Source organism: Ornithorhynchus anatinus, chromosome 7, assembly GCF_004115215.2.
Source record: "Ornithorhynchus anatinus isolate Pmale09 chromosome 7, mOrnAna1.pri.v4, whole genome shotgun sequence".
NCBI lineage: Eukaryota > Metazoa > Chordata > Mammalia > Monotremata > Ornithorhynchidae > Ornithorhynchus > Ornithorhynchus anatinus.
In genome coordinates this window covers 59,004,869-59,019,891 of record NC_041734.1, presented here as the reverse complement: position 1 = coordinate 59,019,891, position 15,023 = coordinate 59,004,869, and the positions used below count along the sequence as shown (strand labels likewise).

The following is a 15,023-nucleotide window of genomic DNA, read 5'->3' as shown; positions in this document are numbered from 1 at the left end:
GGGAGGGAGTGAAAGGGTGAGTGAATGAAAAAGAGAGGGGTGTGACTGTGTGCGTGTGTAGGGAGAGTGAGTGGGTGAGTGAAGGAGAGAGGGGTGTGTGTGTGTGTATGTAAAAGAATACTTTTTTCTCTGGAAAGGGAGATGGGAAGCCCAAAGCAGGTTGGAGAGGGGACAGAAATATAGCGCAACCATAATCTTGAAATGTCTCATCCAGGCTCTGTTAATAGGAAGTTCTTCCCAGGGTCTAGCCTAATGCTTTTTGCTACACTCGTCACACTTCCCTCTCCTCCTCATCCCCCGTGAAGACAGACTTTTCCATCTTCTAATAATCCTTCCTAATAGACCTTAAAATCCTCTCTGGCTTTCCTTCTCCAGCATGCTGGAGACAAGGGCCTGGCCTCGGCCTGCAGCTAGCCGGCTATTGACTGGATTAGAAGTCTGACTGACCACATGGATTTTGCTCTCTTGAAGCTGCTTAAAAGGAATGCGGGGAGTCTGAGAAACCCAGGGCAGTGATGAAGGTAAAAAGGAGGAGACAAGGCCTGATGTTGTTTTAAAATCTGAGTTTATTGGTATGTACACACATCCACACACATCTCCACATCTCCACACATCCACACACACACACATACACACACATCCATTCCTGATGCTAGGGGAGCCAATACAGTACTGAAGAGGGACCTGATGGGACAGAGTAAGGGCAAGGACCGGTGGGCCACTGGTGACTCTCCAAATGAAAATTTTAAAAATCTATCAGGCATTAGGTAAGGAATACACCAAGACAACACCCCCTGGCCCGCTCCTTTGCCATGGCCAACTTCTTCCAGCTGCTGCCCGGGACCAAGCTGGGGAGGGACCCAGGGAGGTGGGCTGCAGCTCAGGGCTCCCACCCAGCTTAGCGCCCTAGTGTTGGGGGAAAATTTTAAAAATTCAAAAGTTCTCTAAACTGTAATTGATGGCACCATGATCCTTGTGTTCCCAAGACTCAGATCCTTGACCCCCTAATCCTGAAAGAGGTCTTGGATCCTAACAACTGATCCCTAGAAGGCTTGGAAAGGACTTTACGTTCTCACCCATATTGCGGTTCCCTGTCTCTCTCTCTCGCCTCAATATCTCTCTCTCTCTCTCTCTCCTCAATCTCTCTCTCTCTCACCTCCCAACCACACCCCACTCTCACCTCCTAAGACACCCTCGGCTCCCAAACCCATCTGGTCCCTGCATAAACCAGGCTCAATTTCTTGCTCCTGGGAAGGAGGGGTGGGTAACAGATTCTCACTGAGTCCAAACTACCATCAGGACTGTGAATCCCTCACAACTCCCTCCTCCCTGGCAGAGCCAAGGCCTCAGCAGTGTCTCAAACCTTGGCACGGACCCCAAAGGGAGGGAGACAAGGCAATACTATGTGAAGGACTTCCTCCTCTGTAACCCCTTCCCAAAAAAAGCAGTGAACGAATCAAGCGCCGAACACTGGCGCTGACCACTCTCCCTTCCCTCCTCTCTGCCCAGATCAGAGAGCTCTGCTCACCCACCCTTGTGGCCTCAGCAGCCCCTTCTGGAAGAAAACACGCCTCGTGCCCTCTGGTCGGCCGCGGGACCGGTGCTCTGCAGAGCACCGACAGTAGCCTGGAGATAGACCGACGCTGTCCCAGGCCCAGAGGTTCTCACACCCCGAGGAAGCGAGTGAGTAGAGTGCGGCACCCTGCGAGGAGTCGGGGGACTGAATTTGGCCCTGAGTTATCCTGGATGGAGCCAGGATCAATATTCAAATGCTGGAAACGCTGGGAGCAGAGAGATTTCCAGGCTCACCCCGGGGCAGTGGAGAGCCCAGGGGAGGCTCTCTAGGCCGAGGTTTACCACCAGCCACTGTCCTGGGGCCCCTTATCCCTCTCAATCCCCTAGGGCCTGCTGGGACTGCCAGTCCCCTGCCCCACCTCCCACCCCCGCCCCAACCGGAGGACCATGGCAGAAGTAGGATAGGGGCAGGAGCTGTCAGACAAGCCCTGGTGATCCTGCTCAAAAGTTCAAGTAGCTCTGCACTCACCCCTCTGGCCCTGGCCCCGGCCTGGCCCTGCCCCAGCTGGGCTCAGGAGTGGGTGGCCTCAATCCCTGCTGGGACCCGACAGAGCTGCCGAGCCCTACTGCCTCTCTCAAACGCTCCCCCGGGAAGCAGTCTGGGAAATGAGGAGGCAGCTGGCCCCTGGTTGGGACCTGCTAGCCCCAAGCAGCAACGGTGTCCTGGTGGTTGGATTTGCTTTATTTCAAGTGGAAAAACCACAGTCTTCTGTGGGCATCTGGCAAAGAGAAGGGGCAAGGGGGCAGGAGTACCAGGAGCTTCATATGACCAGGCTCCACTCTGGGCCTCTGGCCCTCCCTCTTTCAACCCAACCAGGTTTCTCCTTCCCTTCACGGCCCTACTTCTCTCGCCAAGCCTCTGGTCTTCCTGGCACTTCCCAGAACCTTCTGCAGGAACTGGCACAGAGCCTACGCCGGGGGCAAAGTGGGCTAAACTGGACAGCCGCCAGACCAGAACCCCAGCTTTAACTGCTCGCTGTGGACGGATGGGTGTGGATTTGAGATCCCTTCTCTCTCCTTTTAAACCCACTCCAACCACCCAATCTAAAGCCGCTGGAGAAGGAAGGGAAAGTGGAGATCCAGGCATCCCCTTAGGGTGACACACACTCCAGCTTGCGGGTAGGGAGGGAACGCTGAAGAAAGCCTTTCTAAGGTCAGGAAACCTGCAATGAGTCCACAAATGAAGACCGACCAGAATAGAGATCACTGCTGCCTCTGGGAGGGCAGGCCCAGAGTCGCGGCCGGTGCCATTGCCCCTTCAGCCTGGAGCTGTGCCAACTTGCCGAACAGGATATCCTCTGCCCCATGGCTGCCAGGGTAAGGGTATGAATCACTTTCAGCCTCCAGACCCCCACGCAGAAGAGGAAGGGTCAGGGCTGGCCCCTCAGTCCTAGCATGATGGGCCGGAGCCCGGCCAACAAGGGCCCTTAGTAACATCCACACGAGACACGAGGATGAAGGAAGCCCGAGGGACAGAGGAAAGCCAAGGGGAGCGGTGGACGATGAGTATATTCTTAGACCCAGAGGCCAGGGTGACTGGAGAGTTCACAGACAAGACTGGGGGCTACTGGGCAGGGAACAAGCAGGAGGGGACGGGTCTGTTGCCAGTTGAAGAGGGAGCTGGTTGGGGGCACTCAGTCTCGAAAGGCGGAGAGCATGTGTCCATACAGATAGTGGGAATGCACTGGGAAACGAGAGAGAGAGAGAGAGAGAGAGAGAGAGACAGAAGATGGGGAAAAGAAGAGGAGATGGGGGGAGAGAGGAAGTGAGAGGGGAGTTAGGGCTGGGAATTCCAACCCCCCCTAATCCCAACCACTTTCAGGAGGGCATAACTCCCTGAACATTCCCAGCAAAGCAAGCGAGAGGACAGGCAAAGGCAGGCTGGGAGGAGAGGAGGTTAAGGTCAGGGTTGGAGAGCAGGGGCTGGACCAACATGACAGGGAAGCTGGGCCCCAGTCACCATCTCTGCCCAGGACCCTTGGGGACAGACGGGGAGAGGTGCGGGGGGGCATCTGTGCCCACTTGGCAGAGTGGAGGAAGGGAGGGGGTAGGTGGCGAGGAGAAGCCTGAGGCTGAAGTTGGCTAGCGGGGGTCCGGGGCCCAATCCCAGGCTGGCAGGGTGCATCCCTGCACTTACCCCGAGCGACGGGCAGATCCCCGTCAGACCCGGGGCAGGGCGGGGCGGGGGCTCAGCAGGAGTAGGTCCGGACCGTAGAGGCCTCCAGTCTCTGTGACCCTGGTGTCCCGGCTGGGAGCAGTCAGAAGCGATGGAAACACACAGAGCCGGGGGTTAGTGAGCTCACACAGCCAGGGGGAGGGCTGGGAATGGGAGGAGAGGGCGAGGGCTGGGAGTTAGAGATGGGAGTAGGGGGGAGTGTCGAGGAGGGGAGGCAGTTGGGGCACTACGGGCGCAAAGCTCTGGGGGAAGGACTCCGGTTGGCCCATCAGCTCAGCCTTAGCAAGAGTTGCTGCGGGGAGCCCGTGCTGGGTGGAATGAACTGCAGCCATGGAAACCAGCCACTCCCTAGTGGTGCCAGGGTTTGGCTATGTCCCCCCCGGGCCCCAGGCCCCTTTCCCCTTCAAGCTGGGCTCCCGGGCACCAGGGGCGCGGGCCAGGCCCGTGGTTCGGAGTTACCTTCCGGCAACATCTTCTTTGGAGGGGCTGAAGTAGGCTGCAGTGGCCCCATTGCAGAGACCCGGAAGGTGGCAGGGAGCGTCTCCGCCGACGTGCTGAGCACACTGCCCCCATGGGCATCCCGAGGGCGGAATCGCTTCCTCCAGGATGGGGCCCGCCGGAATGCCTTGTCATCTCCCTGAGGGGGACAGTCCATCATCATCATCATCGATGGTACTTCTTGAGCACTTACTAGGTGCAGAGCACTGTACCGAGCGCTTGGGAGAGGCAGTACAATAGAGTTGGCAAACTTGATCCCCGCCAGAGACGATCTTACAGTCTAGAGGGGGCGATGGTCATTAATATAAATAATTTAGAATAAGTGCTGAGGGGTTGAAGGTGAGGCAAATATCAAATGCCCAAAGGTCACAGATCCAAGCACATAGACAACTCGGAGGGAAAGGGAACCGGGGAAAAGTGGGCTTAATCGGGGGAGGCCTCTTGTGGGAGATGTGATCTTAATAAGGTTTTGAAGGTGGGGTGAGGGGTGGTCTGGCACATATAGAGAGGGAGGGAATTCATCCTGCTTCTAATTAGCTAGTTAGTTAGTCCTAAACTAAATTTCTCCATTTCCCACCTAGCTAACACCCCGAGACTTTCAACAGTCCTTGATAAAGTGGACTCCAACAAAACAAGTACCAACCCAACAGTACCAACTGCTGGTGTCTCCTTCCCCATCCCGCTCCGTCTTTTGGCTGTTTCTCAGCTCATCAGATCCTGACCCACAAGACTGGCCTGGTATTTAAAGATAACCAAGATCTGGCTGAAGGACACTCAATCAATAGAACTATGACCCTCTGTAAGCTCACTGTGGGCAGGGAATGCATCTGCAATATTAATACTCTCCCAAGAGCTTAGTAGAGTGCTCTGCACACAGTAAACACTCTCTCTGACCTCCCTTCCTCCTCTCTCGCCCCGCTCCGGTCTATTCTTCACTCCGCTGCCCGGCTCATCTTCCTGCAGAAACGATCTGGGCATGTCACTCCCCTTCTTAAACAACTCCAGTGGTTGCCTATCGACCTCCGCTCCAAACAAAGACTCCTCACTCTAGGCTTCGAGGCTCTCCGTCACCTTGCCCCTTCCTACCTCTCCTCCCTTCTCTCTTTCTACCGCCCACCCCGCACGCTCCGCTCCTCTGCCGCCCACCTCCTCGCCGTCCCTCGGTCTCGCCTATCCCGCCGTCGACCCCTGGGTCACGTCCTCCCGCGGTCCTGGAACGCCCTCCCTCCTCACCTCCGCCAAACTGATTCTCTTTCCCTCTTCAAAACCTTACTTAAAAATCACCTCCTCCTAGAGGCGTTCCCAGACTGAGCTCCTCTTCCCCCTCTACTCCCTCTGCCATCCCCCCTTTACCTCTCCGCAGCTAAAGCCTCATTTTCCCCTTTTCCCTCTGCTCCTCCACCTCTCCCTTCCCATCCCCACAGCACTGTACTCGTCCGCTCAACTGTATATATTCTCGTTACCCTATTTATTTTGTTAATGAATTGTACATCGCCTTGATTCTATTTATTTGCCATTGTTTTTACGAGATGTTCTTCCCCTTGACGCTGTTTAGTGCCATTGTTCTTGTCTGTCCGTCTCCCCCGATTAGACTGTAAGCCCGTCAAACGGCAGGGACTGTCTCTATCTGTTGCCGACTTGTTCATCCCAAGCGCTTAGTACAGTGCTCTGCACATAGTAAGCGCTCAATAAATACTATTGAATGAATGAATGAAAGAAAATACGACTGATTGACTGGTCTGTCTCCCTTTCAAAAACTGCACTCTGGGTGGGCAGGGGTCTTGCCCAACCTTGACGCTGAAGACTCCACAGTGCCCAAGACGGGCCACGCGCCCCCACAAGAGGTTGAGTCCAGGCGTACTTTGATTTGTACCCTTTATTCACCCCACCTTCAGCCCACAGCACTTATGTACATATCCATATTTTATTTACTTATATTAATGTCCGTCTCCCCTTCTAGACCGTAAGCTCCTGTAGGCAGGGAATGAGTTTGCCAACTCTGTTATATTGTACTCTCCCTAGTGCTTAGTACAATGCTCTGCACACAGAAAGCACTCATTAAATACAATTAATTGAGTGATAGAGGTGAGAGAATGATGAAGGCAAAACCATGAGGTCAGAGACAAAGGAAACAATGGAAGCACAAAGCCTCCTCTGAGTAGGTCTCAGACGCAGCGAGATGGCAGGAGACACCAGTTCCTGCCTTCCGCGCCGAACCTCAGCACATGGTTGAGTCTGGCTGGGCCCTCAGGCTCCCTTTTGGGTCCCAGAGACAAATATTGTCATCCTCACTCACCATATCCATCATGATCCCAAAGCCAGCAGGCCCTCTGGAAGTCAACCAAGTCCCTTCCCCTGCTTCCATGTGGGGCAGCATCTCACCTCAACCGGTCCAATCGCCATCTCCCCTTTCCACCAGAGAAAGAAGACTCCCTATCTCCGAGTCAAGGAACCTTTCCTGAGGTCAATTTTCCTCCAGTGACAACTACAGCTCACTCTCTGTTCTCCTGGACCCCAGGGGAGTCGCAGACCTGCCTTTCTCATCTCTGCACACCCTGGAGGAGGCTCATCTTGCAGCAGGGAAGGTCCTGGATGATTTCCTGGAAATGACCTCATTCTCTCTCAGCCCCCTCCCAGCACACAATACATCTCCACCCAGGCACTGGGCTTCTCTCTGCTTCTCCCTCACCCTTCCTGGGCTCTGTCTCCTCGGCCTCTCCCCAGAGGATCTGGTAGAGGCCTCCGTATACTGTGGGCACTGGAACAGACTGGTGAGAGCCAGACTAGAAAGCTAATCTTTATTCCAGCCCTCTCCACCTGACTTCTATTTCTTCTCTTGAGGAAGGTTGTTGGCCACTAAATCCCATCCCCCAGAACATCAACAGAGAGGGAAGGAGTCAAGGGAGGGGCCTGGTCCCCCTCAAAGCACTTCCCACTGAAGTAAAGACTCCACAAACTCTTTCAGGTTCCAGTGGGGTTCTCGCACCTCACTTGGATGATTCATCCCTCCCTCTGCCTCCTCCTCTTCCTCCTGTTGCTGCTGCTGATCTCCCCAGAAGCATTGCTGCCCCGCAGACTTTAGCATGGAAGGGACCAAGGCCTGATCCCATTCCCTAATCCCACCCCAGTGCCAGCTTTCCACCCGAAACCGATAGCGGAAGGCTGCTCACTCACATCATCCAGCCGTCGGTCCGTGCCCAAGGCCAGGAGGTTGTTGAACTCTCTTTCCATTACTTGCCGGGCCTAGGGATAGGCAAGGAGGGAGAAATTGGGGAGGAGGATGGGAAGTGGGGGGTCACAGTCAAACGTTCCCCAGAGGAGAGGTGGGGGGCGGGGGGCTTTGAGACATCCCCTGGTACCCAGAGAAACAGCTGCAGAGCCTATCTACTGGATGGCAGGATTCAGGATGTCATCACCCGCTTCTCTGCCCTTCATCCACCCCTCCTGCCAAACCTGCTCCCACTATCACCTTTTGGGCTGTGGTTCCAGGGCTTGGGTACTCTGGCCACCCCCTCTTTTAAGAGGGCTCCACTTGGGTCCCCAGAATTCTCCACAAGGACATGGGTCTGGAGTAGGGCAAGTATCAGGTCTGGTCCAGACTAGTCCTAGGAAGGCCAGTTTGGTTCTTGTCTGGGCTCACTGTCCAAGGTCCAAGGTTTCCTAGACATGAACTATTCAACCCAACCCAGATTAGAAACCAACCCCCATGTCCCCTAACCCGGGATCCTCAGGGCGGGAGTTCCTCCTGACCCACACTGGGATGAGAAAGGTGGGGTCCCCTTCCCCTTGATTCACCTGAAGGGGCAAGAGGACCTCCAATTCACCCCACCTTTGCCTGCTGCCTCTCCTCCTGAGGAGGAGAGAAATGAGAGAGAAAACTGGAAACTAGATTAAGTTCCTGGAGGGCAGGGATTCTCTCTATTAATTTTATTGTACCTTATTATATGGTGCTCTGCACACAATGAGGACTCAGTAAATATCATTGATTCATTGATTGATAGGGCAATCCTAGTAGCTTCCCAGAAGGACTTCAGCCAGGAAGGCCCCATCCTTGGTTCCTGCCTCTCTGCCTCTCATGTTGCCAGGTCCAGTAAAAACAGCAGGAGCCCAAGTGGGCAGAAGGCTCAATCTAGAGTTAGAAGTCAGGGATGTGCCATCCATGACACTCGAGCGGCTCCTCACCCCAAGCCCACACCCAAGCCCAGAAGACATCTTCCTCCTCCCTACTCCATGGGGCTGCCAAGGAGCAGCTTGTGGGGAGGAATCTGATGGGGAGGGGCTAAAATGTACCCAGACTGCCCCACCACTTCCCTCCCCAACAACCAGAGATGCCACACACTGGGACTAAGATCGGCAGCGAGGGAGAATGAAAACCAGAGTCAAACAGGAATATTCTGGAATATCCTCAGTTTTAGAAGGGACCGGTCAGGAGACTCATGACCTAAGGGGAGGGTCCGTCCGTTGCTGATGGACTGCTGGACTTAAGACAAGTTGCTTAGGTTCTTGGGATCCTGGATTCCTCTTGTTGTCCCTGGCCCTCCATATCCCATGGGGAGTTGTTGAGAGGAAAGAGGGGAATTTGAAGTGTCGCCACCAGTGCCAACATTATCATCACTGTTACCTGGGTATTCTGCGTGGGGATCTGTAACACCAGGGCCAGCGTGTTGTGATCAAAGTTCTCGTCTAGGGCGAGGAGGGCCCCGTGCACCCCGCTCTCGTGGAGGTTGTTGGCATATTCCCGCAGGCCAATGGACTGAATCCAGTGCATCACCTGGTCGTTGGTCCACACCAGCACATCTGGGGACGGGGCAGGAAGACAGAGAACCCCATGCTCGGCCCAGCTGCTCTCATAGGATCGGGGCAACCCAGAGTGCTCGTCCCGGAGCCCGGCTGCTCTGAGGCCTCATGGAGGTGGGCTGCTGAGGGAGCAGTCCTGGACCTGAATCTCCCCCGTGCTGGAAAGAGTCCATTCAGACCCTGTGCTATATCGCTCACCTGGATTTCAGTGTCACCATCCCCCAAGATGACCCACGGAATCGATCCGTGACCAGTGAGCACCACCGCCCCCGCTCCCCTCTCGCCAAGGGAATGGTGGCTCTGCTTTTGACCCAGAGGGTGACTTTGGGTGAGTCACTTAGCTGCTTTAGGCCTCAGTTTCCCCACTTGTTAAATGCAGAGAATCTTCCTGATGGTAGGAGATACTGTGGGGTTGATGGAAAAGCACTTTGGGAATTCAAAGCTCCATAGAAATTCAAGCTATTATCATTAATATTATCAATGATATAGAATATTTCAATGAACCAAAATGGGATGGCACCAAAATCATTCCAGATAAGTTCTTCTGAGAAAGGGAATTCGGTGTAAAAGCTCAATCAATGGCTGAGGATCCTTTTCTGAGGGCAAGGAGTCTCTCGTCCTTGCTGAGCCCTCTCGCCCAGCCCAAGACCCTTTCTGGAGGCTGTGGCTACAGCTTCTTTGCCTCTGGGCATAGGCTGATGAAATCAGCAGAAGGAGAATGAGGGAAATCTTGGCAGAACAATGAAAAATGGGAAATCCAAGACTAAGTTGTTTGGAAAAACGTGATCTGTGTGGTTTACCACCCCACAGCACAGAACAGTCACCTTGGATTTCATGCTGGCTCTCCTCGCGCCTCTTCTCCAGTTCCTTCCGGTCATAGTTGAGCCTCTTCAGGCACATGATGCCATACTGCAGGCTGGACCTGTTGGACCCGAACCACCTGCTGAGTGGGGACCCCCAGAGCCGGTGACACTGTCTCTCACCCCCCAGGGCAGGGGCTGCCTTTCCTCCCTCCAGCTCCAAACAACGCCTCATCCTCCTGGGTGGGTCAGGGTCGGTGTTTCTACACCTTCCACACCCCTCCTTATTCACTCCTGCCCAATATTCTCCCACTCCCAACTCAAAGTCGTCTCCCCGTCAGAGCCCCCTCAAAAGTTTCTTTCCAGTCAGGGGTCTCCCTCTTGTCTCTTCTCTATCTCTCTTTCTCCTTCCTTCACCCCCCGTCTCTCCTTTCTTCGCCCTTTCTTCCCTCCCTCCTTCCTTCCTCCCTCTCTCCTTCATTCTGCCCCTCTCTTTTTTTAATGGTATTTCCTAAGCACTTACTATGGGCCAAACACTGTATTAAACCGTGGTGTAGATCCAAGATAATCAGATTAGACACAGTCCATGTCCCAAATAGAATTCACAGTCTTAATCCCCATTTTACGGACGAGGGAACGGAGGTACACAGAAGTTAAGTGACTTTCCCAGGGTCACACAGCAGAAAAGTGTCAGAGCCAGGATTAGAACCCCAAGCCTGTGCTCCTTCCATTAAGCCACACCGCTCTCTCCATTCTTCTCCCCATCCCCTTTTCCCACCTCTCAACTTTCTTCCCCACCTCCCTTCCTCTACTCCCCTTCCCCCTTCTTCCTTCTCCCCCTTCTCTCTCTCTCTTCCCTCTCACCTTTCTTTCCCTTCTTCCTCCTTTTTTCAATCAATCAACTGTATTTATTGAGGACCTATTCTGTGCAGAGCACTGTATTAAGCACTTAGGAATGTTCAAGAGAGTAGGTAAAACTGAACCCTGCCCACAAGAGAAGCGGCAAAACTTAGTGGCAAGAGTCCTGGATTGGGAGTCAGAGGTCGTGGGTTCTAATCCTGGCACTGCCACTTCTGCTGTGTGACCTTGGGCAAGCTACTTAACTCTCTGGGCCTCAGTTACCTCATCTGTAAAATGAGGATTGAGACTGTAAACCTTACGTGGGACAGGGACCGTGTCCAACCTGATTGCCTTGTGCTTAGAACAGTACTTGGCACATAGTAAGCACTTAACAAATACCATAATGATTATAATTATTATTAAGGGTATTATTAAGGGGTTTACAGAGACAGACATTTATATAGATTAAGGATAGGGGAAATAGTAAAGTGCAAGAATAGTTATGTAAATATTGTGAGGTTAGGATGAGTGTCAAAGTGTCATAAGGGATACATAGCTAAGTTCATAGTTGACGCAGCAGGGCAGGCAGATGGGAAAAGAAAGGACTTCCTCTGGGAAGGCCTCTTGGAGGAGACATGATTTAAGAGGGCTTTGACTGTGGGAATAGTGGTGGACTGTACGATTTGAACGGAGATGGAGTTTCAGACCCAAGGGAGAATTTGGGCAAGGGGTCAGTGACGAGATAGACGAGATCAAGGTTCAGAGGGTAAGCTGGTGTTAGAGGAGCAGTGTGTGGGTTGGGTTGTCGTAGGAGACAGCTGACTGAGGATCAGTGTGGCCCCCTGGAAAGAGCAGGGCTTGGGTGTCAGAGAACTTAAGTTCTAACTCCAGCTCCACCACTTGTCTCCTGTGACCTTGTCTTTTAACTTCTCTGTGCCTCAGTTTTCTCATCTGTAAAATGGGGATTCGATACCTGTCCTCTCTCCCCCTTTGACTGTGAGCTCCAAGAGGGACACGGGCTGCATCCAACCTGATTATCTCGCATCTACCCCAGTGCTAAGCACATAGTAGACACTTAACTAGGGAGGCACTTAACTTAGAGAGCCAGTGTGGCTCAGTGGAAAGAGCCCGGGCTTGGGAGCCAGAGGTCATGGGTTCTAATCTAATTCTCTTCCCCTCTTCAAATCCCTACTTAAAGCTCATCTCCTCCAAGAGGCCTTCCCAGACTGAGCTCCCCCCTTTTTCCCTCTGCTCCCTCTACCCCCCGCCCCCTTCACCTCTCCGCAGCTAAACCCTCCTCTCCCCCATCCCTCTTCTCCTCCCCCTCTTCCATCCCACCCCTCAGCAATGTACTCGTCCGCTCAACTGTATATATCATCACCCTATTTATTTTGTTTAGTGAGATGTACATCACCCTGATTCTATTTAGTTGCCATTGTTTTTGAGATGTTCTTCCCCTTGACTCTATTTATTGCCACTGTTCTTGTCTGCCCGTCTCCCCCGATCAGACTGTAAGCCCGTCAAAGGGCAGGGACTGTCTCTATCTGTTGCCGATTTGTACATTCCAAGCGCTTAGTACAGTGCTCTGCACATAGTAAGCGCTCAATAAATACTATTGAATGAATGAATAATCCCGGCTCTGCCACTTGTCAGCTGTGTGATCTTGGGCAAGTTCCCTCAGTTACCTCATCTGTAAAATGGGGAGTAAGACTGTGAACCCCACATGGGACAACCTGATCACCTTGTATCCCCCACCCCCCAGCGCTTAGAACAGTGTTTGGCACATAGTAAGCGTTTAACAAATACCAAAATGTATTTTTAACCAATAACAGTATCACCATCATCTCTCCACTCAAAAACCTCCAATTGTTGTCCATTCCTCTCTGCATCAAGCAGGAACTCCTAGTCCTTTTCTTCAAGGTATTCAATCAGCTTTTTCCCCCACTCTTTAGCCTCACTTCTCTCACACTACACCCCACAGTTCACACACGTCGCTCCTCTTAAGCCAGGCTATGCCTCATTCTCCTCTCTCAGACTGCTGACCTCCCTCCCACTTCAAAAGTGGCAGGTCGCTACTTTCCCCCTCTTCAAAGCCCTTCTGAAATCATAGACTATAAGCTCCTTTTGGGCAGGGATTGTTCTTACCAACTCTACTGCATTGTATTTTCCCAAACATTTAGTACAGTGCTCTGCAGACAGCAAGTGCTCAATAAATACCATTGATTGATCTCCCGGAAGTCTTCAGCATGGTCTAGAGCATGGGCCTAGGAGTCAGAAGGTCACGGGTTCTAATCCCAGCTCCACCACTTGTCTGCTATGTGACCGTGGGCAAGTCAATTTACTTCACTTTGCCTCAGTTCCCTCATCCGTAAAATGGGGATTAAGACCGAGACCCGTGTGGGACAGGGACTGTGTCGAACCCAATTGTCTTGTATCTCGTCTGGGTTCGATTCCCAGCTCTGCCACTTGTCAGCTGTGTGACTGTGGGCAAGTCACTTCATTTCTCTGTGCCTCGGTTCCCTCATCTGTAAAATGGGGATCGACTGTGAGCCTCACGTGGGACAACCTGATGACCCTATACCTACCCCAGCGCTTAGAACAGTGCTCTGCACATAGTAAGCGCTTAACAAATACCAACACTATTATTAATATCTACCCCAGTGCTTGGAACAGTGCCTGGCACATAACAAGTGCTTAAGTGCCATAACTATTATAATTATTAATCTCTCATCTCCTCACCTTCCCCTCCAACTGCGGCTTGAGCTCTTCTGGGTCACCTGGATACACACACCCTGTCCTCATTGATCTTACGTAAATATCCTCAAACTCCAGTAACTTATTTTGGAGTCTGTCTCCTCGGCTAACTGGTAAGCTCCTTGAGGGTAGGGATCATGCCTACTTACTCTACTGTACTCTCTGAAGCACTTAGTAAAGTTCTCTGCACACACAGTAGGTGCTCAATAAATATTAGCATTGCTCAGTTGACTAAGTTGAGCACTATTCTTCACATACCGCTCTGCCGAGAACCAGCGTGAGCCAGGGAGAAACAGCATGGTCTCGTGGAAAGATCACAGGACTGGGAGTCAGAGGTCCTGGGTTCTCATCCTGGTTCTGCCACTTGTCTCCTGTGTGATCCTTAGCTTCTCTGTACCTCAGTTCCCTCATCTGTAAAATGGGGATTCAATACCTGTTCTCCCCCCTGCTCACGCTGTGACCCCCATGCGGGATCTGATTATCTTGTGTCTAACTCAGCACTTAGTACAGTGCTTGACACAATGTAAGCGCTTAACAAATACCACTATTATTATTACCACGTCCACAGAGGGCAGGATTAGGCCAAACAGGCCTTCAATTCCAGTTTCCTGTCAAGGAAGAATTTCTTTGTAATAAGGTTCTAAAGGAGAGTCTGGGGAGTCACCCTTCCTGAAGACCGAGGGAAGGTGATGTCCCCATCTGTCTGGGCTGGGGGCAGGTGGCGGGCCTTCCCGGAGGTCCGGCCTCCACAGCCAGGCTCACCGGTGGAAGCTGTCCACCATCTTCAAGTGGACGCGCAGATCCTTCTTGGTGAGGTGATCCAACATGCGGGCATCCACCAAGCACTCCATGAAGTAGCTGCGGTACTGGGGGAGGCCCAGGCTGGGCAGCCACTCGTTCCCGATCCACTCGTGGTTCATATCCCCATAGGCCAAGGTCTGCCGGAGCAAAGAGAGGGCGGGCTCCCAGGATGGGCAGGGAGGACAAGAGGGGAGACAGGGTTAAAAGGGAAAACACGGGATGCAGATAAGAGGGGGAGAACAGGGGAAGGAGAGGGGGAGCCAGGCAACAGTGGACACATTACTCCCTTCGGTTTTTCTCCCAGGGCACCCGCTGTACCCTTGAAAGAGGGCAAGGACGAGAGGAGGAGCCTTACCTGAGCCCAGCTCCCCTCTTCTTTGTCCTAGCGCAGCGTGGCAGGGGAAGAAGCAGAGTCAGTAACCCTGGCACTCCACCACCCCAAGATAGAGCCTTGCATAGGCCAAACCCATCCCGTGGGTCCACCAGGCCTGGTCTCCTGGACCCACGGAGTCAAACCTTGCTAAACTTAGCTGGGTTTAGACCCCCCAAGTACCTCCCAAGCCGCCACTTGAGGGATGCTTGACTTCAGGAGGGACTGCAGCCGAGCAGTGATCCCGCTGTCCACGCAATGGTTTCAGCCAACCCCCGGAACTACAAGTCCCAGAAGCCCGCCGTAGTGACGGCCGTGAGTGGGAACAGCACAAGGGCGGTGCCACCGCTTGGAACCGAACTTCGGCTTCACTACTTTCGAGCCTCTCTCTGCTCCGGGTCCCGGCCCAGCG

At 53.2% G+C, this 15,023-nt stretch overlaps 1 protein-coding gene across 5 annotated transcripts in view; it reads right to left on the bottom strand.

The window, feature by feature from the left end:
• Window positions 1-543: 543 nt before the first annotated feature.
• PPFIA4 (PTPRF interacting protein alpha 4) overlaps window positions 544-15,023 on the bottom strand; it is a 57,581-nt gene continuing 43,101 nt past the window's right edge. For 2 of the 5 annotated variants that reach the window (XR_003760953.2, XR_003760956.2), the window contains 8 exons: window positions 14,597-14,623; window positions 14,203-14,378; window positions 9,871-9,968; window positions 8,871-9,046; window positions 7,424-7,492; window positions 4,211-4,388; window positions 3,713-3,823; window positions 544-3,259 (listed from right to left, as the gene is read on the bottom strand). Coding sequence is in view for 2 of the 5 variants with exons in the window: in XM_029069249.2 (XP_028925082.1) it covers window positions 3,210-3,259; window positions 4,211-4,388; window positions 7,424-7,492; window positions 8,871-9,046; window positions 9,871-9,968; window positions 14,203-14,378; window positions 14,597-14,623 (774 nt within the window). In the remaining 3 variants the exon portion in view is untranslated. The remainder of the gene's footprint in view (window positions 3,260-3,712; window positions 3,824-4,210; window positions 4,389-7,423; window positions 7,493-8,870; window positions 9,047-9,870; window positions 9,969-14,202; window positions 14,379-14,596; window positions 14,624-15,023) is intronic. The other 3 variants (XR_003760954.2, XM_029069249.2, XM_039912545.1) reach the window with 3 other exon arrangements.